The sequence below is a fragment of the Mustela putorius genome, unplaced genomic scaffold, assembly GCF_011764305.1.
Source record: "Mustela putorius furo isolate JIRA1106 unplaced genomic scaffold, ASM1176430v1.1 tig00000873_pilon_pilon_pilon, whole genome shotgun sequence".
NCBI lineage: Eukaryota > Metazoa > Chordata > Mammalia > Carnivora > Mustelidae > Mustela > Mustela putorius.
In genome coordinates this window covers 3,176,529-3,203,764 of record NW_025421504.1, presented here as the reverse complement: position 1 = coordinate 3,203,764, position 27,236 = coordinate 3,176,529, and the positions used below count along the sequence as shown (strand labels likewise).

General features: G+C 58.2%; 1 protein-coding gene across 4 annotated transcripts in view; it reads right to left on the bottom strand.

Annotated features, from left to right (window-relative positions):
- Window positions 1-470: 470 nt before the first annotated feature.
- Window positions 471-27,236, bottom strand: part of USP36 (ubiquitin specific peptidase 36) — a 38,284-nt gene continuing 11,518 nt past the window's right edge. For 3 of the 4 annotated variants that reach the window (XM_045085795.1, XM_045085794.1, XM_004748790.3), the window contains exons 5-21: window positions 26,368-26,478; window positions 25,592-25,694; window positions 20,465-20,532; window positions 19,898-19,968; window positions 19,347-19,429; window positions 18,384-18,495; window positions 14,544-14,684; window positions 13,992-14,092; window positions 13,154-13,292; window positions 9,820-10,485; window positions 9,043-9,170; window positions 6,640-7,215; window positions 6,036-6,247; window positions 3,998-4,099; window positions 3,277-3,392; window positions 2,736-2,887; window positions 471-2,420 (exon numbers count right to left, since the gene is read on the bottom strand). In XM_045085795.1, coding sequence (XP_044941730.1) covers window positions 2,756-2,887; window positions 3,277-3,392; window positions 3,998-4,099; window positions 6,036-6,247; window positions 6,640-7,215; window positions 9,043-9,170; window positions 9,820-10,485; window positions 13,154-13,292; window positions 13,992-14,092; window positions 14,544-14,684; window positions 18,384-18,495; window positions 19,347-19,429; window positions 19,898-19,968; window positions 20,465-20,532; window positions 25,592-25,694; window positions 26,368-26,478 — 2,861 coding nt within the window. In that variant the 3' untranslated portion in view covers window positions 471-2,420; window positions 2,736-2,755. The remainder of the gene's footprint in view (window positions 2,421-2,735; window positions 2,888-3,276; window positions 3,393-3,997; window positions 4,100-6,035; window positions 6,248-6,639; window positions 7,216-9,042; window positions 9,171-9,819; window positions 10,486-13,153; window positions 13,293-13,991; window positions 14,093-14,543; window positions 14,685-18,383; window positions 18,496-19,346; window positions 19,430-19,897; window positions 19,969-20,464; window positions 20,533-25,591; window positions 25,695-26,367; window positions 26,479-27,236) is intronic. The other variant, XM_045085796.1, reaches the window with a different exon arrangement.

Here is a 27,236-nt window from a genome sequence, read left to right as displayed (position 1 = left end):
TGCGGGCAGCGCTCAGCACGTGGCCACGCGGGCTCCTGGCCGTGCAGCTGCCAAGACGGAGGGTCTCAAACCGGAGGCCTGTGCTGCTCTCGCCGACCGTGAGCAAAACTCACAGTTGAGCAAAACTGTCCTCTCCTCTTTCCCCGTGGAAATCCAAGTTATTCAGTGAAAAATGCGCAGCAAACCTCAGCGGAACACGGTTTCCTCAAGGCAGTACTCACTGCCAGTCCCCAGCGAGTGTGGTGGCCCCTTCAAAGGGTTCCTCTGTCTTCTTAAATTCAAATGAGTGTACTTAATACGTTTAAATAAATCACTTTATTCCTCTTTAACCTTAAGGAAGACCTGCTCCAAACCTGTCGTGTACGACGGGCTACCCGAAGGGGCACCATGGGGAACCCTTCATCTGAACTGGGAGCTGGGACCTTAACTTCTAAAAATCAAAGGGAAAAACACAAAGACACAGGCGGGGCTCACAAAATCTCCTTTTATTGCACCAGGATCTTGGCAACATCGGAGGCGCCTCGGTGCCTGGAGCAGGGGTGCAGCGTGCGGGGGTGTGGCGGACTGAGCCCACCAGGAAAAGGCAGGTGAGTGAGGCCACATGGGACCCCCAGGAGAGGCGACCCCCCCAAAGTTAAGTTAACCCACATTCTAAGTCACCCACGTGACCGCTATTATAAAAGCTTCAGTTATTTATATACACTTACATATTTACACGTGCCCTAGGGTTTGGGCTGATCCTCTGGGCCCACCCTCTCCCTCCCCAGGGCTAAGGACCGCGTGTGGGAGGGAAGGGCCCGCCCGACGGACAGTGGCAAATGCTGCCCACAGGCCGGTGCTCAGCACCGCCCAAGACACAACGGGCATGTTTTCCTCAGGAAAAGGTTTCATAATCACACAGTGGAGAAGGGAAGAGCCTGAAGAGGAGGGAGCGAGAAGAGATGGGCTCGTGCGGCCGACGCCGGCCTCCCTCCCACGGGAGACCACCCCCGAGAAACAGGGCTGTACGGGGATGCAGGTCTACACTGAAAGAGGGAAAAACACCAATGCCCTGCCCACAAAGGCACCTGCCTCCCCTTCGGAAGTGGCAGATAAGAGAGCCACAGGGCACAGGGGGTGGGGAGGCGGGGGGATGCCCTCATCTTTGAACGAGGGGCGGTCAATGCGGAGAAACCCATCCTTCCAGGCCGGCATCTGCAGCCAGTGCCCTGCTCGCTTCCTGCTGGGCCCCCGCTCGGGCCACAGGAACCACTACTTTCCCCACCTTTGTGAAGAGAAATGTAAGAACAGGAAGAAAAATCTAGAAGAACCTACATGAGAAAGTTGACGTATGTCCCCACCCCTGCCCTGTGAAGGATACTTTTCTCTGATCCCCCTGCCCCCAGGCCCCAAGCAAGAGGCAAGGCTCGGGTGACACAGGGGGGCCAGGCCAGGCCATCGGGGGCCTCAGGTCCCAAAGAACCACTGTGGAGGACGGACGTCCACGTCCGATGTCTGTCTGTGTCTGCTTCCGACGTTCTGGATCAGAGGACGTGGAGACGTCCGTCTGCGGAGCGGCTTTCGGACTGACTGCTACACCCTCTGCGACTGGGTGGTGTGTGTCTGTTCTCTGGAAAACGTCACCTTCACCGAGGGTTTCCTGTATTTATTGAATTACGAGTTCGCACACACAGCTTGAGCAAGAGAAGAGCGACCGCGAGGGTACAATCAGCCAGACTCGGGCGCGCTCACAAAACGGAGCAAAGCAAGCCGGTGTCGCAGCTCAGGGAAAGGGGACGTATTGCTGATAGAAGCCACAGACCGCGTCACAACAAAAGTCTCTGTTAAGTAGTAAAATAAAAGGATTCTACCCCAAGACCACCACCTCGAAAGCCCCGTGGGCCGCGGCAGCTGCAGGGAAGGGATGGCGAAGCTGTCTCAGCCCCGGCAGCCGCGGGAAAGGCAGGCGCGCCCGCCGTCACCCCGCGCCCCAAGAGAGCCTGCGCTCTCCAGAGACGGTCTCAGTCCTGGCAAGGGAGGGACGCGCCGGCGGCGCCCTGGGGCTTCCGTGCTGAGGGCACAGCTAAGGCAGAGACGGCAGCGCCGGCCGTCGGCAGCGGGGGACGGGCAACCGCCGAGAGGAGCCCGGCGTGTGCCGTCACCCCGCAGGCACCTGCTCGCTCGACGACACGTGGGGAAGAGCACGGCCGCCGCCCGCTGCTCCCGCCCGGAGACCACACGCGAGGCGGTCCAGGCTCCTGGCCGGTGGGCCGCCGCCTGCTCCACACGTCGCCATGGGGTCGTCGCAGCACCAGCGGCGATGCCAGAGGTCCCGACCCGACGAAGCCCGGCTCCGCGGCCATAGGGCAGCTCGGTCCTCAACGAGGCCGCTCCTCGGTTCACACGGGCGGTGCCCAGGATGCGCCCCGCATCTCCAGAGGCTGTGGGGCACACCACATTGCTCCTGATGAGGGACGAGACCCCAGGAGCCCCCCCAACACCCCCGAGCACACGTCGGGACGACACGCAGCATTAGATGGCACTCGAAACACACCCGCTCCAGCCCCACACACCGCACACACCTGCATGCGCCAGACACACGCGCGCCACGCTCACACCTCACCACATGCGCACCACACTAACGTACACCTCAGCACACACACCACATGCTAACACACCGCGCACACACACACTCTGAACTCGCCCCCATCAACACACACGCACACTAACGCCCCCACCCCCTCCCCCGCACTGACCCATCTCGACAGCAGTCCAGTCAGCGGCGGTAGCTGAGGCTGGTGGCCTTAGCGGGATGAGTCACAGACCAAAAGTTCCGTCTACTCTGAAGTTTCTGGAAGGCGTTGTAGGTTCTTTTCTTCTCTCTTTTGAACTTTTTCACTTTCTTTTCCTACATAAAAAAAAAAACTCAGGTGTCACCATTCCCAAAGAGGGCTCTCCCCTGATCCCCGCACCTCTTGTGAAGGCTTCTTGGGTGGGGGACACGATTCTCAATGTGCTACAGAACCAACCGGCTTACTCTCGCAAGCCTGAAGGAGGGGTCACCGCTGTCCCCACCCTGCTGCGAAGAAACAAAGCCACAGGGACAAATACCTCGTCCACGGCCACACAACGCTCACAGTGGCCAGCCTGGCATCGGAGCCAGCAGCCTGCCTCCCTGACCACTTTACGGTGTCGCTGCTACTTCAAATGGCCCCGAAGGGTCAAGTCCTCCCTGCCCGGCCCTCAGTGGGACTGCTGTGACTGCCACGTCACGCCAGCTTCAAGCACGGCCCGTACCTTCCCTCGATCGAACTCTTCGTCCCAGTCATCGACGACCGTGGCTGTGCGGGCCCATCTGCTGTCCCGAATGGCATCCTGACTGACAGCCGACACCTCGCCGCCCCACGTCAACACTGCAAAGCAGACACCGAGCGTGGGCACTTCATGCACTCGCTTCCAGCGCGTTTTGCCTACACCCGATACATGTGGCCTGGCCGAGGGACACCATTCGGTGAAATGGACAGCGCAGAGGAAGATGAGGGAGAGCAGGGCGGTCTCCGCGTGCAGGACAGTGGTCTGTCCCTTAAGCACACATGCCGTCAGCTCTGCACCACTGGCCCCCAGCTCAGCTCCTTTCACACCCGTGCTCTCGCTGGAGACAGAAGTCTCACGTTCCCTCTCCAAGACCGAAGACATACAGCAACGGAGACGGGCGATTCCCTTCCACTCCCCACAGCAGCCCTCACCACCCAGAGGCTCGGGCCTGCTCTCGGCACCCCCGCCGACACCCCCAGGAGGTGGCGTTCTGGATCTTCCACAGCAAACCACCCACAGGGCCTGGTTCTGCACTTTGTGCAACGGCCACAGCTCAGGGAGGTTCTCGGCGGACATTCCTCTGCCCGTCCCTAAAGCCCGGTGACCCCCTACCCCAGGACCACGGCACAACGGGTCCGTTCCCGAGCTCCATGTGGCCCCACGAGTGAACCGCAGCACAGAAATCCGTTCTCGAAAGCAGTACCTTTCCTCCCGTAAGCTTTATCGGATGAATACTCGAGCAGCTCCTGGAGCACGTCGGACTCCGGCTCTCTGCCCCAGGATGCAAGGGGAGCCAGGGCCTGCCCTGCAACCAGAGAACACTTAGGTCCACACACCTCTGACGGGGCCCTCAATTACTTCTCAAGGGGGGCTACCGTCCAAATCAGCTCTCGGAAGAGTCTAAACAGCCCCCCCACAGGGAAGCGGCCAGGAAAACAGTGGCGGCAGCTGGAGGAAATGACAAAGTGCTGTTGTCACCACAGCTTCCAGGGAGGCTGTCTTCCGGCCGAGTCCTGGAAGAGCCTGGCCACCGCGGACGGCTGGATGTGGACAGCCGAGGCTGCCCGCCTCGATTTCCAGAAACGACTGTCTGCCTGGTCCCCGCTAACCACCTACAGCTGCTAGAAAGGGCTCCCCTCCCCCAGCACGAACCTGACCTTGCTCTCCATGCCTCCAGTGTATCAGTGACCCCATGACCTTCATGCCCAGTGTCTAGTGCGATGCCCCACCGCCAGTCCCTGCTGCCCTCTCCAGCCCCTCGCCCCCCAGCACAGTGCAGCCCACTGGTTACACGGGGCCACCACGATGCTCTCTCCGCGTCTGGGCTTGGAATGCCCTTCCCCGCGGAGCCAGTTCTTCCACTAGTCAGGACAGAGAGCAAACAGAGGAGGGGCTGGACCCCCGCCGCCCGAGCACCTGCACCGGGCGGCGGGCCCTGAAGCCCGGGGTCAGTGGCACACGAAGTGGGCGCTGGAGGCTCATGCCTGCCACCGGCCTGCTCTGGCGCCACCTTTGAGCAGCCTCTCTTCCAAGACAGGCCGCGGTCCTCGTAGCCCAGTGGTAACGTTTCGTCATGGGATTTCTTTCTTTCTTTCTTTCTTTCTTTCTTTTTTTTTTTTAAGATTTACTTGAGAGAGAGAGAGGGACAGCACCAGCGGGACAGGCAGAGGGAGAGGGGGAGAAAGTCCCAGGCAGACTCCATGCTGAGCCTGGAGCCCGACGTGGGGCTTGATCCCCGGATCCTGAGATCACGGCCTGAGCCGAAACCAAGGGCTAGACGCGTAACTGACTGCGCCCCCTGTCATGGGATTAGTGTTTAGTCACAGGCTCATCTATCAGGAGTCCAACAAACACACACCATCCCCAGCAGCCTGGCACCCGCACACGCCTGACACCGCTGGCCCCCAGGCTGTGGAGCAGACCTCGCAGCAGCGCGGCCATGTCAGGTCCCTGCGCAAGCAGGGACGAGCGTCTCTCCCCTTCGCTTAACGGACACTGTATCAGGAGAGCCCAGCTGAGCCTGGTCAGTCCTGGAGGAAACAACCAGAAGTCACTCGGCCACGGGCAGCCAAGGCCTGGGAAACAGCACAAGCACTGCAAACTCCACCAGCAAGAGGCCGCACTGTCTTTAAAAAGGCCCAGCTTGTGGCACGGGGGTGGCTCAGCCGGCTCAGGTCGCGATCTCAGGGTCCTGGGATGGAGCCCCGCATCGGGCTCCCTGCTCAGTGGGGCCCTCTCCCTCTGCGGTGCTCTTGCAAATAAATACGATCATACACTTGATCTTAGCCAAAATCAAATAAATAAATACAATCTTTAAAAAAAAAAAAAAAGCCTATCTATTAAAATGGGCAGTGGAAGGTTAACTTCTGAATCCAACCTTTCAAGTTTAAGAATCACTGGAAAAACTCCAGGCTGGATGGCCCAGGACTCCTCCAAACAGGAAAAGTTTAGGCAGAAGCGTGTTGAATCAGAAGAAACACTACGTTCTCAGAACATCTAAAGTTCAAGCATCTCCTAGGTTTTCTCTCGGAGTGGTCTCGGCTGGCCGCCTCGCCAGATGGGGAAGCCGTGACCCACAGGGCACACAGCCTGCCCATGCGGACAGACGCGGGGCGGAGGTAAGCGGTCTTTCCAGGCCTTCCCCTGCACTACACCTACTCTAGCTGTATGGCAGGGCCGGGCACAGGTGTCCCCCCAGGTGCCCCCCCCGCCCCCCACCCCTGCTCCTCACAGGTGCATACCGGCTCCATTCCCGGGACGCCTGCCGTTCAGAGGTGGGGAGGGCGGGCTACCAGGGAGAGCAGAGTCCCTCTGCCTCTCGCCCCTGCAAACTTCAGGATGCTCATTCTCTTCTACTTCCTGCCATGACTCCTGCTGTCTTTTTTTCTTTTTCTTTTTCCTTGGAGACGCTACAGCGGCCTCCAGCTCGATGACGTCCGAGGGAGAGCAGCTCCTGGGGGGTCAGAGTCAACAGTCAGTTCGGGCACACTGAGGGTGAGTGGGGGTTCAGGTCGCTACCTCGGAACTCCCAGCTGGACGGGCCTCAACCGCACAGAAGAGCCGCCCCGAGTGCGCCCCACAGACGCCCGTGGTCCGGGGGCCACAGACGCCCGTGGTCCGGGGGCCACCATCAAGCCTGAGAGATGTCAGAGAGAGAACCCCACAGCTGCACCGAACCCAAGCGAGTCCTCCAGGCCAGAGCACGCGGCCGCAGCGCCCGCCGATCCAGGGGCACATGACCCGTTGCACCGCGCTCACATGCCCGTCGGGAAGGCTGGCCAGCACCCTGGGTCTCCGGACCGCCCACCTAGGACAGACGCGGGGCCACCTGGCTCCCGAGCTTACCTGTGCCACGGCGGGTCCCGCTGGAGGCCATCTCCCGCACCGAGGCCCTCAGTGCCCTTCCGTCTCCTCTTCTTGCTGCTCACGGGGTGGCCGTCGGTCACGCTTCCCACTTGCCGGCCGTTCTCCTGCAGCCGTCCGCCCTCGTCCTCCAGTCTGTCAGTGGGCACCTCTGCCCGGGCCTCCTTCCCGCGCTCAACGCTCTGGGGCTGCCTCCGCATCTGCCCCTCCTGCAGGGGGGAGGCATCCAGGGCCTCCGCGCGCTTCCTCTTCCTCCTTTTCCTCTTCCCCGGAGAGGCTGTTGCTGCTGTGCACGTCTCTGAGCCCTGCCCCTGGCTCTCTCCCCTGCGGTTCCTCTTCCTCTTCTTACAGAGGCCGTGGGGGGACTTGGCGGCCTCTGGCAGCTGGTGTGGAGGGGCCTGGAAGTCCCCATTGGCCTGAGGTGGGGGAGCAGAGGCGGAGGAGCAGCTCTGTGGGTCTGACGTCCCGAGAGGTCTGGGGCTACTGGACAGTGACACGGAGTGGGGACCGACGGGGAGCTTCAGGTGGCTGGATGGTCTGGGAGCAGGTGAAAGCGCCCTGCGGGGGGACACACTGCTCTGACGCACAGGCGGGCCCCTCCTGCCCACCCGCAGCCTCTGCCCGTCCAGCCCAGGATTCCCAACGGTCTCTCCTCACCGTGGGAATCTCAGAGACACATAAATTACACCAACTTAGAAAAGAGAGAAAAGTTAAATTCTACTTTACTGAAAATCCAAGTTAACAAAAATCAGAACCTCTTAGTTTCCTGTCACCAAGAAGTTCAAAGTTTTTCCCAAACCTGTGTTACTGAGTTTCTTTTTTAAAAGATTTATTTATTTTAGACAGAGCAAGCATGCGAGCAGGGGAGGGGCACGGGGAGAAGCAGAGAGAATCCCCTAGCCCCTGCTGAGCTCGGAGCCCAAGGCAGGACTCCATCTCACAACCCCGAGATCACGATCTAAGCTGAAATCAAGAGTCGGCCACTGAACTGTGCCACTCAGGCGCCCCGAACTCACGTTTTTTATTCCCGGCACAAGGGTTAGAAGAAACTTCTGTAAGTTCAAGGTGTTCACGCACGTGATGCCAGCCTCGTAAGAGGGGCCAGCACGGGCCTATATACTGTGCATTCGGACCCCCTCTCTAATTCAGGGGCTCCGGAAACTCGGGAAAACGGACTCTGCAGCCCATCACACCGTGAGGCGAGGCAGGGCGCAACGGGGCGCTCCGTCGGGTTAGGCTCTTGGACCCACCTCTGGGCAGACCTTGCAAGAGTTAACCTGTTCTAGGCCTCAGGCTTCTCAGACATAAGCGACTGACAGTAACGCTGACCTCAAAGGGTTATGGAATCAAACAGGACTGCCGTGACCTCAGCTAGGACAGACGCCCAGACAAACTACACTATTCCGTTTACTGTTTTCCGGGAAGCTTGGGAAAAAAAACAAAACAAAAAACTGTACGTTGAAAAAGGAAAAAAAAAAAAAAACCCACAGTAAATATCTCACACACTTCAAGACCTACCATGGGTAAAAATACCGTGTTGGGTCCGGGCTGAGTGTGCGGGCGAAAGAGGCGGGTGATGGGGGCGTGCAGCAGCAGCACCAGCCCATGGTGGCCGGAGGGTGGCGAGGACCCCTCAGCGCCCAGGGCAAACAGCAACCACCCAAACCACCTCCCAGCCTCGCCCAGCTTCCCCCCTCCCTCCCTCCACAGCTGCCAGAGCCTCCCGAGGCGGCCCCTGGGCAAGCAGGTGTCAGTAACTAAGCTGTCGGCTAGTCGACAACCTGGGGGATATGAGCATCCCTGCGTGTGACAGGATGGGAGGTGCGTCTGTCGGAGCCTGAACACAGCTCCCGGCGAACCACGGCTCCCCGCTCTGGACGCTCGCCCAACGCTCTGCAAGCCAGTGTGAGGGGACAGTTGGGGGAGCCCCCGCAGGGAGGCAGAGGGGAGCCCGGGGAGTGCCGGAGGAGAGACACAGTGATACCGGCAGCAAGAAGACAGCCCTCCGCAGGGCACAGGACTCTGGGTTCGCGCAGGGTCCTCCTGGGACTCCTGCCCTCCCCTTCTACTCCGGAGTCCCGTCACAAGGCCGGGGAGAGACTCCAGGGCACAACCGCATCCCCACACGGACCCGGCCGGTGGATGGAAAATGAAGACAAGTGAAAAGATCAGGACCGCAGAGAGCAGGCTGCCTCCGACCGGCCTGAGCTCCTCTGCCCGACGGAAGAAAGCAGGAAGGAGTCGGTGCAGGGCCCGCCCTGTGCCTGTCCACCGGCGCAGCCCTGTCCGTCCTGCAAGGCCGGAGACCACGTGTGTCTCACCAGCCAGGCGCACGCTAAGCACAGGGGGGAGCGGCCGGCCCGGGGGCCTGCACCCGCGGCTCACCTGATTGCACAGACGGGCCAGGAGGCGGCAGCGACGGGGTGAGAGGTTTTCCTGGGGTAGGTGAGGTCGGACAGTGGAGAGAGGGGCGGACGGAGGTCACTGCCGGCTGCCCTCCGCAGGGTGCTGGCCTGCAGTTATCGACATAAATAAAAACTTGGTGGTCTAAAAGAGGTCGTCGTGAGTGAAGAGGGAAAATAAAGATAAACAAATAAATAAAAACAAAAAATAAAAATGAAAGAGCCCGGAACGGACGATGAGGGGCAGAAGGAGGAAAACGGGGGGAGGTGGGGGAGGGGAACGGTAGAAGAAGAAGCAGAAGTGTTTTTGGTTAGAAACAAAAAGGAAAAAAGGAAGGAAATTTAAACAAAAATCTCAGCACAATTACATCATCGAGCTTCACGCTGCACACGCAGGTGCCAGCCAGCCCCTGGCCCGCATGCCCCCGCGCCCAGGTTCCCTGCCAAGCCCACTGCACCGGCCCCATCTTCCCCCTGAGGCTCCTCTAGGAGATTCTGTCTACGGACAAACACGGGGACCTGCCACCTCTCCCCAACCCCCAGCAGCCGTCCGGTGTGTGGGTCACATCAGGGACCCCCAAAGCCCCACCTTGGCCCCCGGACAGCCCTGTCATCTGCAAATGCCTACACCACCTCTGCGTTCCTCCAATCGGGGGCGGCCAAGGGCCCGGACACGATTCACCCCTCCCCAGACTGAAACCAAACCTGCTCTGTGGGCCCTAGAGACACACTTCCGGCGGGCAGGCTCCCACACACCCACCTTCTTGGCAGAAAGGGCCAGTTTTTTGGCCGGTGGAGGAGACATGATGTTTGCGGCCTCGGCGGCAGTGCTGCTCAGGACGGGGGACTTGGGCTTCACCACTTTGGAGTCGTCTCCGTCCGGCAGCGCTCTGGACTGTGTTCCCTGAGAATCCCCCAAGCGAGTAGCTCCGCTCTCGGGCGCTTGGGGGCCCTTGGTGGGGTCGCTGCTGGCACAGCGGCCTGGGCTGGAGCTGCAGGAGCCCCTCCTGTGGAGCTCGCGGCTCTCACTGCCCGCCTTGGGCCCGTGCCCGTTGGCAGTCCCTCCGGCCGGGAGCCTCGGTGAGGTAGAGAGGGCGGCAGCCCTGCCGTCCCAGGAGCCCTGCCTGGGGCTCTCGCTCCTGCTGCCGTTCCCGCTGCTGGTCCCATGGAACCCCTGAGAAGCTTTGCGTGACGGGGAGAGGGGCCCCAGGGGAATTGGTTTCTTGACTTTCTTTCCAGCCTCATCCAGAGAGGTTGGTGTGGGGGGGGGTGTTTTGGAGAGTCGGGGGGAAGGGGCTCCCACGGACGGCTTCAGAGGAACGTATCCATTCTGAGACTTCAGACTCAACACGGAGCCGTTTCTGGAAACGGGCACACCAACCTCCTCGGGGGCCGGCGGCTTCTTCGTCGGCAGCGAGTCCGGTCGCTGGAGGAGAGCAGAGCAGAGGACATGGTCACGCCCTGGAGGGAGCACGGGCCGGCGGCTCCCCACGAGGTCGGAGTAGCCTGTGCAGCGGACGGGGTCCCCACCAACAGTCCGAGACAGATCACCTACATGGATGCCCAGTAAAGGCGCTGCTGGTATCCTGTGAGCAGTGCATGCGGGGCGTGCATCTGTATGGGCCCTTTACTGACAGCAGGATGGTTTTTGTCAGAAGCAAAGAAACACAAAAAAGTATAAAGGAAAAAATAAAAGCACCAGGGTCCCACCTACTGTCCAAACATGAGTACTGACGGGCCCGCTGGCACCCTCTGCTCTGGAACAGCCCTGCTTTTCGGAGCGGCGCTGGCCCGCACAGCTGCGCCCAGTTCTACCCACGGCCCCCCAGAGTGGCTTCCCACGTGCTCCCGGTGAAGGTCATTAACGTCTGACTGGAACCCACCTTGCCGCATGACGTCCCCAGACCTGGCCTGTCTCCAGCTGCCTCGGGAGTGAACGGCGCCCTGTCCTCCAGAGCCCTCCCCTCACCCGGCTCTGAGTCCTGGCTCTGTGGAAACGCTCCCCACGGCCGGGTCTGTGCTGCGCCCCACCCCTGCCTCCCGCCTAGCGCAGGGTCTCCCAGAATCAGAGCTGAAGAACCATTTGGTTGCTGAACATCTGGCTGAACTGACCACCGAGAGACTAATGCTTCTCCCCTACTCAGGAAATTCCCTGCTTGTCTGCTGGGAGTGGTCACTAGGCTACGGCTCAGGGCGCCGGCACTCCCCTCGAAGGACACCTGCTGTCCTCTCCCTGGGGACAGGGAGGGGGCTCTCCTCCAAAATCTCTGCTAAGTCGACGCCACAGCTGGCTCTTGGTGCACCAACCCTCACACCCTGTCATCTGAGTTCATCCGAACTAGTCCGTTATGTGCTAGGAACAGGAACTTTTGTTGTGCTTGCTGCAAATATTTTTAGAAGTTTTTTTTTTTTTAATTTCTAATATAGCATGCATAAAAATTCAAATTTTCATTTATCCAGTTCCTTTCTTGTTTTTCTATACTTTTACAGTTTTCTCTGTTCTGGAGGCTTACTGAGAATGCACTTCTACTTCCTCCAAGTTTCTTCTCTTTTTTTCCCCTCTATTTTTAAAAATAACTTATCCTTTACTTACATTCTTCCTAAAGAGAACACATCTTGGGGCACCTGGGTGGCTCAGTCAGTTAAGCGTCTGCCTTCAGCTCAGATCATGATCCCAGCGTCCTGGGATCGAGCCCCATGTCAGGCTCCCTGCTTGGCTGGGAGCCTGCTTCTCTCTCTCCCTCTGCCCATGCTCTCTTTCTCAAATAAATAAATACTTAAGCAAAAAAAAAAAAAAAATCACATCTTCCTGCTGCACTGTAAAACCCTGTCACACAAACATTTAACTTCATGGAACTTATACTATGTAATTTAAAGTAAAAGGGCTTTTGGGGCGCCTGGGTGGCTCAGTGGGTTAAAGCCTCTGCCTTTGGCTCAGGTCAGGATCCCAGGGTTCTAGGATCAAACCCTGCATCAGGCTCTCTGCTCAGCAGGGACCCTGCTTCCTCTTCTCTCTCTGCCTACTTGTGATCTCTATCTGTCAAATAAATAAATAAAATCTTAAAAAAAAAAAAAAAGTAAAATGGCTTTTGTGCGAATACAGTATGTGTGGCACATGATCTTTGCAATGCAAATGTGCGTGGCCAGTGGTGTGGCCCTGTGGTACCGACTCCCAGTCTGGAACACAGTGACAACCCCCTTGACCATCAGGCCACGGTTTTTCCCTGCCACGCTCAATCCCAACCCTCTCTTTCTCGCGCACTGGAAGGGAAATGCGGGATCTGCATAAGGACTCACGCCCTGCGGACCATGAGGCCTGTGGCCGGCGTCAGGATCTGACCTTCAGACTGAAAGGAAAGAATCAGACACAGACGGCAGAAAGGACCAGTCTGGTTTTGAGCTGTAAGAACTGTGTTGTAAGGTAACCACTCACTACTTTGCTAATAAAACTGATTTGTAGTAGAAAAAGTCAAATACACACAAAAACAACTTTCAACAAAAATAACTTGAAAATGAGGATATTTCCCAACTGTTAACCTTTTACCACATCGGCTTTCTTGCTCACTCACTCCGCGTGTCTACACACGTACGTGTGACATTTCTCTTCCGAACCATCTGAATGTATTTTAGACATGATGTTCCTTTACTCCTACGTATGTCCATGTACATTCCTAAGAACAAGGTCGTTTTCTTAACACACCCGCAGCATAATCATCAAAAGCAGGAAACAAACACTGCTAGAGACTTCCCACATTTTCAATACTGAATTCTGAGGATAAAATACATTTCTTCCCAGATGCTTCGGGTCGAGTGTGCATGGCAGCTGGCCTGGGGCAGGGGCTCGCCGAGCCACCGTCTGGTCCGCTCACTGGCCAGGTTTTCGCATCACTGTGTCTCCTCCCACCGCCCTCCCCGTCCCTGATGTCAGCTCCTGACCAACTGGAGAGAGAACGTGGAATAAAACAGGACACGCTGAGCTTCCCTTCCGTCAGGCTGAGTGCCCGAGCATGAAGAGGTCTGGGGGCTCCACGGTCCCTTGATAGGCACAGACAGGAAGGTCCGCGGCATAAACACGGATCTTCTGAAACATGTACCTTTCCAGTCAGCAGGGAGCCAACGCTCCCACTGCCAACGCTCTTCTTCAAGTGGTCGGGCACCACAGCTGGACGGCCGGGGACGGAGGAGACAGTCCTGGGGAGGGAGCCATCAGGACTCTTCTTCGAGCCTGGAATTCTGTCAAAGGAAGAAATCGGAGTCGGAGATCTCTTACCGAAGCCACAGAGGTGTCCCCAGAGAACCCCAACTCCCCGGGTGAGCTTCTCTGAATTCCCACGCTGCCCTGGCAACAGCGCAGGTGTGTCACGGAGCCTCGGAGATGGGCTCAGTGTAAACAGAGAGCCCCGCGCAGCCGAAGGTCCTCTGAGATGAGATTCTCACTTTATCAGAAAGCCAGGGACCCCTCAGTCCCTGCGTCCAAATTTAGCAGAACAGCTATGAAGCAGTAAAAAGGCCTTCAGCCTCCATGTCCTCTGATCTCCAGGTTGCTGACCACCAGCCCTGAGGGAAGGTACCCGGCCACGACCTCCCGGCTCTGGCAAGGCCCCTCACGGCCACAGAGGAAAGTGCGTCGGTGCCATCCACACACAACGCATCTTGTTTGTGGCAACAGCAGAAAGAGGTAACTTCCCCGTTTCTATTCCGCGGCAGCTCCACGTGGAGCAGGCCGAGGGAGTCCTGCTGACCTTCCCAGAGGCACTGGCTGTCGCTCAGCTGGGCTGGCGTGGTCGAGAAGAGCCCTTCCCCGGGGACACTCCCAACACCCCCCGGGACGTGACCTGCCCGTTCCCCTCCCGTCTCCACGATGCCCGCATAGCAGCAGGCCAGGGAGAGCAGAGGGCAAGCGCCCACGGGCCGAGGGCAGGCGTCACTCACCGCAGATAGAAGAGCACATAGGCCTGCTGGTTCAGAACCACCTTGATGTTGCTGGAATGCACCAAGGAATCGTTCATCTGGTACCACTGTCCGTTGCTTGCCTGCAGCAGCACGGGCACAGGAGAAAACAAAATGGGACGATCAGCATGCGTCCCATAATCCTTAGTCTTTAAAGAAAGAAATAAAAAATCTGCGGAGAAATGCCGCATCTCTCCACGTGCTAAGTGAGCAGCAGAACGTCTCACGCTCACCCCGCTCTGAATGGGACCACGAAGTGCGCTTTGAACCCCTGTTCCTTCCTGGTGCCCCAACCCTTGAAGGGTATTTCAGGTCTGCATGGCCCAGCATCTCCCACCAATATCCCCGGGCTCCAGCATCGGGCCCCAGAAGCAGCCCTCTCCGGCGTCCCATCCGAGGACAGGGCGCTGCAGCTCCTGGTGGGACGGGCTTTAAAGACATCCTTGCCCCCCCGTTCCCTGGTGCCACAACGGGCCCCCGCACACGGTGACACGGAGGCCACGTCTGGAACCGCCCGCACGTGGGACCGCTGACCTTCACGTAGCAGTAGTAGTGGCCGGCGTGGCAGCTGTAGCCTGAGTGGACCAGGACCGCGTACAGCCCGTACATGACAGGCTCCCCACTGCTCTGGGACATATAGGGACGGATGTTCAGGAACTCCGGGTAGCCCACATCCTGCAGGAAAGCCAAGGATAAGGCAATGGAAATTCATCCGTGGGGGAAAGAGTCGATTCACCCACTCCAGCCACATAAAATGCACGACTCCTCGGCTGGGCTTGGATCATCTGGGGGCAATGCAACCCGGCCTGTGGCAACGCTGCACTAAGAAGCCCCCTGGTCAGAGGTTAAAGAACAGGAGGCAACCAGCCAGCCAACCCACTGACGTGAAACCCTATTTTATTGTCCCATGAAGAGCTGCATGACCTACTCCTTCTGGGCTCCACACCCACGGCCACTGTCGCCCTCTGCAGGCCCCACGGTAAGGTGAGAGGAACAGCTCAGGCCCTCCCTACCACTTAAGGAACAGGAAGGCAACGCCCAGGTCTGGGTCTTCAGAGAAAAAGGCGTTCAGTCCACGGAGCCAACAGTCACGGGAAGTCAGAACTAAAGCTGCGTGGGTTGGGACAAAGGTCATGCCAGAGTTTACTTCTAAATTTGGCAATTTTTCCGGCCCCTGAGTGGCTCAATTAAGTGTCTACCTTCAGCTCAGGTGAGGATTCCAAAGTTCTAGGACTGAGTTCTGCATCGGGCTCCCCACTCAGCGGGGAGTCTGCTTCTCCCTCTGAGTCTCTCCCCTTCATGCTCTCTCTCACACTCGATAGACAGATAAATAAATAAAATCTAAAAACAAATAAACAAACAAACAAAAAACCCCAAGAAACAAAAAACAAAATCCTGACAATTTTCAAAGAGAAGTATTTTCTTTTTTTGCTTTGTTTTTGTTTTTTCTTTGAAAGATTTTATTTATTTATTTGACAGAGAGAGAGAGATCACAAGTAGGCGGAGAGGCAGGCAGAGAGAGAGGGGGAAGAGGCTCCCTGCTGAGCAGAGAGCCCGACGTGGGGCTTCATCCCAGGACCCTGGGACCATGTCCCGAGCCGAAGGCAGAGGCTTAATCCACTGAGCCACCCAGGTGCCCCAGAAAGTATTTTCAAATATTATTTTCGAATGGTAAGAGATTTACCTTCATTTCTGTCTATACGCACTTTTAAAAAAAAAGATTCTTTTGAGAGAGAGAGCAAGCAAAGAGTGACAAAGAAGAGGGAGAGAGAAATTTCAGCACATTCCTTGCTGAGCTCAGAGCCCGGTGCAGAGCTTGATCTCAAGACCCTCAGATCACAACCTGAGCAGGAAATAGGAGTCTGATGCTTTACTGAGCCACCCAGGCACCGTACACATTCTGACTTTTTAAAAATAAAGTCTAGGGGTGACTGAGTGGCTCAGTGAAGTGTCTGTTTCAGTTCAGGTCATGATCTCAGGGTCCTGGGATCGAGCCCCACATCGGGCTCCCTGCTCAGCAGGGAGCCTGTTTCTCCCTCTGCCTCACCAACTGCTCCCCATCAAACAAAATCTTTAAAATAAATAAATAGTGTAATTTACGTAAACTGCAGGGCTCTTAGGCGTGCAGCTGGAGGAGTACCGCATGAACGTAACCCATAACCCATCAGGACACAGACATCAACCCAGAAAACTCCCTCGCGCTGCAGAATGGCCCCAACTCAGATACCCACGGCTGTGATTTCTGCCATCACTGATCAGCTCTGCCTGTTCTCAGCTTCACACCCGGACACACAGAGTATGTACTGTGCTGTCTGGCTTCTTTAGGCCCATACAGCATCTGTGGTACTGACCCTACGCACCTTCCTCCTTCCAGTGACAAACTGGAAGTCTCGAAAGCCAATATATACAAGATCACGAACCCCAGTGTAGTCTCGCCACATACAGGACGCCAAAACCAGCTTCTCAAACTGTTCCCACGGAAAACTAGTTCCAGGGGAGGTCAAGGTGAAAGCAGAGCGATCTCACTGAGCACTGACAGCGTCCCACGGACTCCCTGATGCACTGCACACATGGTAGGATTTACGCACGTCCACTGTTAGTGAAACGAATACACAAATGGACCCCACACAGTTAACTTCAGAAAATTCTTCACAAGAGGCACATGGATGGTTCAGTTGGTTGAGCATCTGACTTCAGCTCAGGTCATGATCCTGGGGTATTCCTGGGATTGACCCCTGTGTCGAGCTCCCTGCTTGGACAAGAGTCTGCTTCTTCCTCTGTCACCCTCCCCTCCCCTGATTTGTGTGTGCCCACTTGCTCTCTCTCTCTTAAATAAAATCTTAAAACAAAAACAACACCTTGACAATAAAGCTCCCTCCTCCTAGAGATTCAAAAAGAGCACAGATTATTAATAAAGGCTCTGAGAAGGCCTGCAGTTAAAAAAAGGCCCTTGAGCTTGGCAGTTCCCAAACCCTGGTGAGCACAGACTGCTTTCTTTTTTTTTTTTTTTTTAAAAGATTTTATTTATTCATTTGACACAGAGAGAGAGATCACAAGTAGGCAGAGCAGCAGGCAGAGAGAGGAGGAAGCAGGCTCCCCGCTGAGCAGAGCGCTCCATGCGGGGCTCGATCCCAGGACCCTGAGATCATGACCCGAACCAAACGCAGAGGCTTAACCCACTAAGCCACCCAGGTGCCCCACAGACTGCTTTCAAAGTACAGCACAGTTTAAGTACAAAACACAGTACCTTGTAAACATACAGCACAAACATTCTGCAGAAACCAGCGTGGGAAATGCTGATGTAAGCAAGCCCCCGCCACCGCCAGTGAGGAAGTGGAGGCTCTGACAGGTGCCCTGCCCCAAACCATCTAAGTCAGTTCTAACCACTTTTATGATAGGACATCTTCTATCAAAACACCGTTGTGCAGGGCACCTGGTGGGCTCAGTTGGGACAGCGTCGGACTCTTGATCTCAGGGTTGTGAGTTCAAGCCCCATGCTGGGGGTCGAGTGATGACTTAAAAAAAAATAAAGGGGCGCCTGGGTGGCTCAGTGCGTTAAGCCTCTGCCTTTGGCTCAGGTCATGATCTCAGGGTCCTGGGATCGAGTCCTGCATTGGGCTCTCTGCTTGGCAGGGAATCTGCTTCCTCCTCTCTCTCTGCCTGCCTCTCTGCCTACTTGTGATCTCTCTCGGTCAAATAAATAAATAAATAAAATCTTTAAAAAAAAAAAAAAAAAGCCTGCTTCTCCCTCTCCCCTCCCCCTGCCTCTCTGTCAAATAAATAAATAAAGTCTTAAAAAAAAAAAAAGTAAAATAAATAAAATGCCATTGTACTGAAGTAAGTTTTGGCTCCACCTTCCACAAAAGGCCACAGTGTACAACTGCATCTATGTTCACCACAGAACAGCACATGGTAGAGGAGCGCCCCACAGTGCAGGGTTCGTGCTCATTCTTAAGCAAACCGTGAGTTGGTGTGTTGGGAACATGCCACACATATGCAGAGGCTGGGAAAAAGAACCTAGTTAAGACAGTGGTTCTTGGGGAGCATGGGGGGGCTCCATCGTTAAGTGTGTGCTTTTGGCTCAGGTCATGTTCCCAGGGTCCTGGGATGAAGTCCCACATCGGCTCCCTGCTCGGTGAGCCTGCCTCTCCTTCTGCCTGCTGCTCCCCCTGCTTGTGTGCACTCTCTCTCTGTCAAATAAATAAAATCTCTAGAATAAAGAAAAAAAAAAAAAGTGGTTCTTGAACTTGACTGTGCGTGACAACCAGTTAGGGACTCTGTGAACACACAGGCTCTTGAGCCCTGTCTTCAGAGATTTTCAGGCACTGGCTCTGGGCGGTGCTGGGGCGACTGGACACCAGGGCCAAGGCTCACCTTCGTGATCTTCCCCCCACTGAAGTTGGCGAAGCGCTTGAGCGAGAGGGTTAAGACGTTGGACGTCCTGTGGATGGTGAAGCGCTTGCTGGCTGGGACCTTCTTCTTGCACCTGTGAGGAGGGCGCGTGGGAAAGGCGTCGGCCGGCGATCCGAGGAACGTGGTCGTCATGGGCCCACAGCGGCGACACCTGCTGTTGGCACGGGGCTCCCCGGCTGAGGGGCGCGCCCTGTGCATCCCCAGACACAACCCCCGTGACCTAAGCAAAGGACAGAGGCGCAGGGACCCAAGGACCTGGGGGGAGCAGGACGGCGCAGAGCAACAAGGAAGCTCTTCCCCACAGAACACACTCGGTCCGGCACCCGGGTAGCAGCCCCGGGAGACCGCAGGGGCACCGGAGCGCGTTTGGCCGAGCGAAAGCACCAGGAGTGACAGGGGCGACCCGGGGTGGGGCAGGGACAAAGGAGAGCACACAGCCTCTAGGGCTAGAAAGACGGATTTCGTGCAGGGGAACAGTGTTTTGGCGCGGGATGATAAATCTGAAAAGTGCAACTAAGGAAACTATTCTCCAGCGGCTGCAGCTTCCGAATGAGCCGTTTGCTCACGGGAAGCCTGCGCAGCCCTCAGGAGACCCGGGCCCCGAAGGCAGCTCTCCCTGGGGACGCAGCACGGCAGAGCGGCTGGAGCGCACGGCACGGCCACATACGGTCGCCTACCACGCTGGGCCTGACGTCCCCGGGAGGGCGCTCCTGGTGCAGCGCACGGGCGACATACACGGACGTGCTCGAGCAACGCTGCAGCTACCTGTGCCCCGTGCCCGCCAGGCCTTCTGCATGAGGACCTACGCTCCGCCCTGGGGGCCGGATGGCGGCCCGAGAAGGGGGGGCCCGGCCGCGGGAGGGTCAGGCGGGCTCCCGTGCTCCCAACGGCGGGCTTGCTTTGCTGGGGCAAAAGGAGACTTACTTGGCGCACATATAGGCGTTCTCTCCACTCAGGACATCTGGCTTCACGAAGAGTTCCAGAGCACGCACGATGTTAGCGGCTTGCTGGGAGGACATGGACGGGGGCCGCGTCAACCGGGGGAGGCAGCGGACTCCGAACAGGCCAAGTGTAAGGTCTTTTCCAGGCTGAGGCAGCAAACCCCAGCAAGGGCCGCACCCAAGCCGGCCCACCGGCTCCCCGGGTGCCAAGGCCCCCGCCCCGGCTGCAGCCACACAGGGCTGGAACGGGATGGGGACTGGCCTCGCCGCGGCCCCCATGCGAGCAGCTCTGTGTCCTGCCCCCACGGTTCGCTCGTGCCTCGGGACACGGAGCTGCACTTTATCTTCCTGTGTGAATGTGCACAGGGAAAAGGCTAGAAATCCACACGCAAAAATGGTGGCCCCTACCTTAAGGCAGGAGGAGTTGCAGTATGTCCTTATCTGCCCGGTCAACATGCCCTCACTGGCTCCCCTCGCCCCCCCCAGCCTCCCTGGCCAAGGACAAACACGACAGGGCGGAGCAGTGGTCCGTACCCGGATCTCCAGTGCGACGTCCAGGTAGGGGTCGTATGTGTCCGAGACGCTCTTGCACACCGAGCACTTCACTGCAACAGCACACGGAGGTGGTGGGGCGGCTGCAGGTGCCCCCCGTGCACCACCCGCCGTGTCCCCGAGACTCAGCCTGTCCCTCGTGAACCCCGCTATCTGGGGAGCAGGCTCGCTGACAACCAGAGTCCACAAGGGAACGTCTGTCAAACCCAGCGCCTCACTGCCCAGCGCAGTGTTGGACCTCCGTCACCACCCTGACCGTGGCCTTGGCTGCTCCGAGTCCCTAGCTGAAGGGTAACGGCCATCCACGAAGAACTAAGGAACTCAGAGAAAAAATAACGCCACCCTCTTCTACCAATGCGGGACATTCTGCTCCAAACCTCCCTGGAACAGCGACCCACGGGCAGGGGTGCATTTTAGAGGAGGCTGGGGCCAGCGTGGCTACCCCAGGTCTGCCCGCCAGGAAGGGACTCCACCTGGCCACGGACTCCCTGTCTTCCTGGTTCATGTTCTTATCTTCGACAAAGGGGTAGAGAAAATGCCGTCACTTACCACGGGATCTGAGATAGCCTCCAAAAATTTGATGGACCAAAGTAGTCGCCTGTGTTTGACGATCCAACCTGGAAAGGAAGCCACAGCCTTCAGGAGAAAGACAGGAGGCAGCCCCCCGCCCCTTTCACCCCCAGCCCAGCTCGCCCCTGGGGAATGCCCCACACAAGCATGGGTCTGATGCGCTCGCCCTGGCTCTGGGCAGGACCCCATCGTGCCACACGGCTCTGATGGGCCCGGCCCACCCCCCCACACCACTTCAGACGTCCGAGACCCTCACCCTCTCCGCAGGCTCCTCGCTCCCCACTGCACGGGAACGAGTGGTCGGAGAAACGCACCTAGTGCACCGAGTCTCGATGACCCGGTGACCCCGTCACCTGGAACGCACCCCTGTCCCCCAGCGCTCCCCACCTCAGTCCTGCCGTCAGCCCCTCTCCTGGCTGCCGTCACACACCCGAGCCTCTTATCTGAAGAGAGGAGCGAGCAGGGACAAACCCCCACCTCTGTATCTTTCAGCGGGATAGGAGCGGTCACGGCGAGGGCTCCAGGGTCAGGCCGGCCTCTACTCAAACCCCCAGCCCCATTTACCAGCCAGGATCTGAGGCCGCCCTAGGCCTCGGCTACTGCTCAGCTGCCTCACAGACCCGCGAAACCAAGCACCCCCACCGCACAGCTCTTCGTGTGACGAAGGTTCTGCGAACACCACCCTGTCTCTAGCCTCCACTCCTGGTATCTGCCTGTGACCCACGGAATCCAGCTCGGACTCACTCCTCAGAAACCGTCCCCCTCAGAGTCTCCTCTGGGACATAAATCCAGTAGACCGTAGTCTTTGTGCTGGAACACGACAGCCCTGGACAGAGCAGCTGGTCCCTCCCGGGCACGCTCCCCTCTCTGCCAGGGCCCCCTGAGCCCCCAGCTTTGCAGATGCCGCTCCTGAGTGCTGACTCCCGGGCCTGGCCGGCACTCAGCACTGCTGCCTCCCAGCACTCCTCCCCAGCCTGTGCGTGAACCATGGTGCCCTGTACCGGGCTTCCCCTGCAGTGTGTGGGACTGGCCACGGGACCAGTCACGGGACCAGGCACGACAGTGCAGCCCAGATTCCAGGAGCTCACGGATGAGGGGGCTGCACATGGTGGGGGACCCGCATGAGAACATACTGCCATTCTGCAAAATTAGAAAGTAAGAAACCAACTGCCACCGTGTATTTTTACTGCCGTTTGTCAAGAGGAGTTTTTTTTTTTTTTTTAGATTTTACTTATTTATTTGAAAGAGAGAGAGCAAGCACACAAGCAGAGGGAGAAGCAGGCTCCCTGCTGAGCAAGGAGCCCGATGCAGGACTCGATCCCAGGACCCCAGGATCATGACCTGAGCTGAAGGCAGAAGCTTAATTGACTGAGCCACCCAGGTGTCCCAAGAGGAGGACCATTTTCACTCCCCAAATCATCGTGGACATGACCTCAGCACAAACCGGAAGCTTGCTTGTGGCCCGCCACGTGTGATGGCGGCTGCTGAAATCCAGGTGGCCCCGAGCAGGCCTGGCCCGGCCGTGAGAACAGGAGGAGCAAACCATCACACAGAACCCCATCTCGGGACCCCGAGGCAGAGCAAACTCCAAGCTCAAACCAGCCGTCAGGAGGAAAAAAGCCGGATTCCAGAAAGCTGCCTTCAGCAGACCCACGGGAGCCCTGCTGGATGGAGATGCAGGCTGGTCTCGGGAACACCGAGGGAGAGACCAGGGACTAAAGGCAGCCCTAGAGTCACCCAGAAACCCCGGCAGAAGGAGGAGCCTGCCGGGTCCTAAGACACAGGCCATGCCAAGGGCTGTCCAGTGCTTAGCCTCCGGGACACGAGGCACCCTGGATCGAGACCCACGCAAACCACTGGAGCCAGGGGTGGTGCCGAAGCGGTCTCAGTCCCGCCCAGGCACCGGCGGAGGAAGACGAGAGCAAGAGTCACAGACCCCGACTGTGAGGACCAGCCCCCGGAAGCAAGCACCAGGCAGACAGAAAGAGCAAGATGCGATCCCCAGCTCACCTAAAAACCCTCAAACAGGTGTCCAGGGAGAAAAAGACCGGCATGACAAGTTTCGCAGATGGAGAAAGCGAACGAACGTGGGGCCGTGACGAAATCACGCTGGGAACGAAGTGGGAAGGTGAGGGGCCCAGGCGAGAAGAGGTTCAAGTGGGCGCGGGGGAGGGCGCGATGAGGCAGAAAGCAGCCGGAGGGGAGGTCGAGAACAACCAGGCCGCCGGGGAGAAGGCGGTCCTGTAGGAGACCCCCGTGACTGGAGGCCCTGACGCAGGCCTCTAACACCAAGCCGATACTGTCACGTGCTCCGGAGGGGACAAGGCTCTGACAACTGCGAGTGTCCCCGCTGAGGACAGGATGCAGGGCGCACACCCCACCGGGGAAACCGCACCCGGGGGCACGACACACGGATGCACGACGTCTGCCCCATTTACCGTCGTGCGCTCTCGAGCCACGACACTCAAACTGAGCTGAACCAAGTGACAGCGCTTGGCGCTTGGCTGGCAGAAACGGTTTCTGCGCTCATGATGCCTGAGTCCTCGGGGCCACAGGTGCAGCCTCTCGTTGTCCCTGGTCAGGTGTCTACCAAACCGACCGACGACGGTCAGCTCTAAAGATGCTCCGAGTGAAATCCTTGGGCTTTAAACAGTGAACAAAGATCCTGAATCGTCTCAGTAAGGTCCTTGCAAGGTCAAGAGAGGGCCCGGCCTCGGGCTTCCGGAGCCCCGCATCCCCAGCCCAGGTTCACCCAGCCCGGGGTTACTGAATGCGGGAAACACTGAAGCAAAGCTGGGGACGAACGCGGGAGGAGAACACAGTAAGCTAAGAGGTAAAGCACCTACGAGGCAGGCGGAGACGGAAGGATGGAGGTGCCGGGCCCCCAAACACTGACACACAGAACCACGGTCCAGAGAAGAGCAAGGCCATGCGCAAGCGTGCGTGGAGAGGCATTACTGGGTCGGAGATCCACGTCTTCCGAGCTGCGGCAGCTAAGACACAACTGCACAAAGGGAAACCGGAGAGAGGGAGAAACACGGCCCATGTGCCCTCATTGTAAGCCTCAGCATCACGGCCGGGCCAAGACCCAACTCCAGTCATCACAACAGATGCAGAGGGCTGAACTCGCCTACGAATGAAACAGGCTTTCAACAAAGATGGGACCGTGTGGGTATGTGACCACAGCCGCGTCTACCGAGAAAAAGCTCCAGGAGGCCCAAGGAGGCGGGCACCTGCCAGAGAGAGGACACCAAACACCGGCCCAGCGCAGAGACCGAGGCGGAGGCAGCGAGCACGCCGGGGCAGGCGGCCGGGCACCCGACCACCCGCCGACGCAGAGCACACCGGGGCAGGCCCCGCGCGCACGGGTCACAGGGCCGGCACGAGCGAGGCCCGCGAAGCAGAAACAGCATGAATGTGCTCTGCCCACACGTCCATCTAGTCTCAGACAGAACCGAAAGGAAAGTCACTTCCACCTGCACATCAAACTGGCTCGTTCAGCTGACACGACTCCTACTTTTTCTCACTTCACGAAGAGCAGCAACGCCTTTCTCGCGGACGGGTATGCGGAAAGCGTCCCACAACCCCCTGCACGGGGGCCTGGCCGTGCCTGGCTCACCTGACGTCAGCCATGCGCATCCTTCCGCCAACACCTGGCCACTACTGTGCCCCGGGCCACGGAAGGCTCATAGCCACCCACCCTGCTGCCCAGACGACACACGTGGACGCCCCCCTACCACCCACAGGCCCAAACCCTGAACCTATCCGTCCTACCTAGCAACCTGGCCCGTCCCCCCAGATGCTCCCATCCCTGCAGCATCGGGGTCACAGGCTGGCGCGGTGGCACGGTCAGCTGCTGTCCTCAACCTCCCCGGTGATTCTGCCATATGACCAGGGCTGGGAGCCCCTAGGGGACGTGCTGTACCTACCTGCGTGGCAGGGAGGCCACACGCCCTCCCCACCTGCAGGCCTCCCCCGGGACCAGCCACATTCCTTACCTCCTCCCTCCCCATCTCAGCCCCACAGGGACTCCTAGCAGGCCTCCTGCGGGTAAGAGGGCAGCAGAATTCTCCTGGGAACAGCTCCCAGGATCCCTCCGCGACAGCACTTGCCACGTGACCTTGTAGACACTGGCCAGTATCTGGCTTATCCTTCCCTCTCTGAGCTTCTCCCAAGAACCCAGTCTTTCCCCTGGAAGTGCCCAGTGCGAACCCAGCGCCTGGCACGCAGGCAACATGGGCAAAGACCTCAAATCGTTAGCTAGAGCCCAGGGCGGGGAGAGGCACCTAAGGGCAGCCTCAGCGTCCATCCACCTCTAGGGACCGAAGCGGAAGAGCATGTGATCGCGATACACATCTCAGTACAGCGAGGGACAGATGCCAGAGGAACCCATGGGACGTCTTCTCAGGGTTTAAAAAGAACTGCATCACCGAGACCAGAGGTTTCCCACGATCACAGCTACTACCCGACTTTGTTGAAGGACATTCCGGATGCTTAAGCTGTTTAAGGAGCATTTCCAGGTTCCAGGACTCAGTTCTACCCCAAGCCCAAGCAACAGCCCTAGAACAGGGAGCATTTTCAGCCTATTTCCTTTTGTCTGAACCCAGGCGCCAGGAGCTGCAAAAACATCCCTGACCGTAACTGTTTCACGAAAGGGAAGACATGGCAGGAAGTCAGCGACCTGTCACGTGCGTCTGTCTCTGCTTTCCCATCCGAAATGAAGACATCGTAACCAGGCAGAATGAAGCCTGTCACACACCTCCCGCCCTCCGATGTCCCCGCGCTGTCGTGAAGACGCTGGCATCCCTACCCCCACCCTGTCTCACAAGCACGAGGTGGTTTTTAAGAGAAGGAAAGAGTCCAGGACAGCAGCTGAAGGCCCTCAGAAGCACCTGCCAAAACGTTTCCCTGCAGCTCGCTGCAGGGACGGGGCTCCCCCTCGGTGCCCGCCACCGCCCCCCCGTCCCGGCGCGGAGCTGCGCGGGCTGTGGGAGCGGTCCTGCACCAGAGCTTCAGCAGGCGCGGGACCTGCCTCCCCGAGAACGGGCTTTGGCTGCCTCCACGGCAGCGGGGTCTGAAGCCCCTCAGGACAGAGGAGGCACATACTTGGCGCAGCCGTTCAAACAGGCCTTCTGCATAGCGTCCACAATATACCGGAGAAACTCATGTGCATCCTCTTGGTTCCCAAAGCGGAAGTGCCGAGCAATTTCTAGAGAGAGAGAGAAGCATCAGACCAGCAGGGACGAGCTCACGCCTTCTCCCCCATCTCCCACCGCTGTGTGCTCATCGGCGACCCCCGCCGTCCCCGGGGGCCAGCAGCAAGTGAGGGAACCAAGAGCTCAGCAGGAACCATGTGTCCCAACCCCAAGCGCTCGCGGCGGGGGTTTTCTTAGGCGACCAGAGGGCCCACACTGTGCATCCTCCACAGGAAGGCACGGATGCTGCACATCAGCGGGCACTAAGGGTGGGAAAGCCTCTGTGAGCTAGTTTTCCAGGAGCCGGCACAGAGCACAGGCAGGTCACAAGGACGCCGCACAAGGTTTCAGGAACCAACTGACCTGTGTCTTCTACCAAGCAAACAGGCGTCTGTGCTAACTGGTCCTGGGACATTCGGAAAAGCCCCAGCCTCCCCCTCCTCCCTGAGACACAGCCCCCAGCTGGCCCAAGCATCCGCACCCGTTAAGGGGTCAGCGCCCCCTGCCTCCTGACCCACACCAGCCCCTCAGTCGGTACCACCACGTGCTCTGAAGTCTGTGACGGGAGGTCGTAGGACTCCTGGGGTTTGCTGCTGACTCCTCCCCACGTCCCCAGTGCCCTGCGCCCCCAGCGCCACCACAGACTCGGGCTGAGCTGCCCTCTGGTCGGGGCCAGGGGACTCTTACTTTTCAGGTCTCGGATGAAGGAGACGGGCTTGATGGCGTTGCCGCTGTTGGCGAAGGCCTGGACCATGTGGTTCTGCATGAGGCACAGCATACAGAAGCTGCCTTGGTGACCTGCGCGGCACGAGGCGGTCCTGGTTGGTCAGAGCTCCCCACTCGCTCCTGACGCCCCCGTCCAGACTGCGGTCCCCACACGCACCCCACCCCAGGCTTGTGCTACTGACCTATGCGAGCCCTCTCTGTGCACCCTTGGTGCTAGTTCCTGATAAGAAGAGTAAGTCTGACTCTCAAAATCAGCTTATAACAACATGTCGGCCACCTTCTAACCTGTGCCACGTGGTCAGTAAGTGAGAATGTTCTAGGGATTCCCGACAACCCTGAGTCTGCTCCTCAAACATGGAATCCCGTCCATGGTGACACAGCTCTGCCTCCGAGAGCCCAGGCGGCCAGAGCGCGCGGCCAGACTGTACAGAACAGGTGCCGGCAGAACTCGACTTACAAAGGGGGCCCAACTGAGACCACAGGCCGCGGCCTGCCAGCCCCTGCCACATCCGAAACTCTGTTGCTGCTTGGGCAGCAGGCTGGAGATCGGTACCTTCTAACATTTATTACAAATTAAGAGATCTTTTATGCACAAAGCACAAAGCCTGTACCACTCAGATCCAGTTGAGGTATCTTCAAAGTAAAATGCCGCTGTCACAGTGACGTCCCCTCCATCACACTGCCAGGAGTCTCTTGCTGGAGGAACCACTAACCTCAGTGGGTCCCGACTGCTCCCGTTAACGTAGTTCCTACACACGTATAGACCCACATGCAGCAGGTGTGGGTAAGCTTGCTTTGCACAAACTACACCACGTGGTATGTAGTGGTCA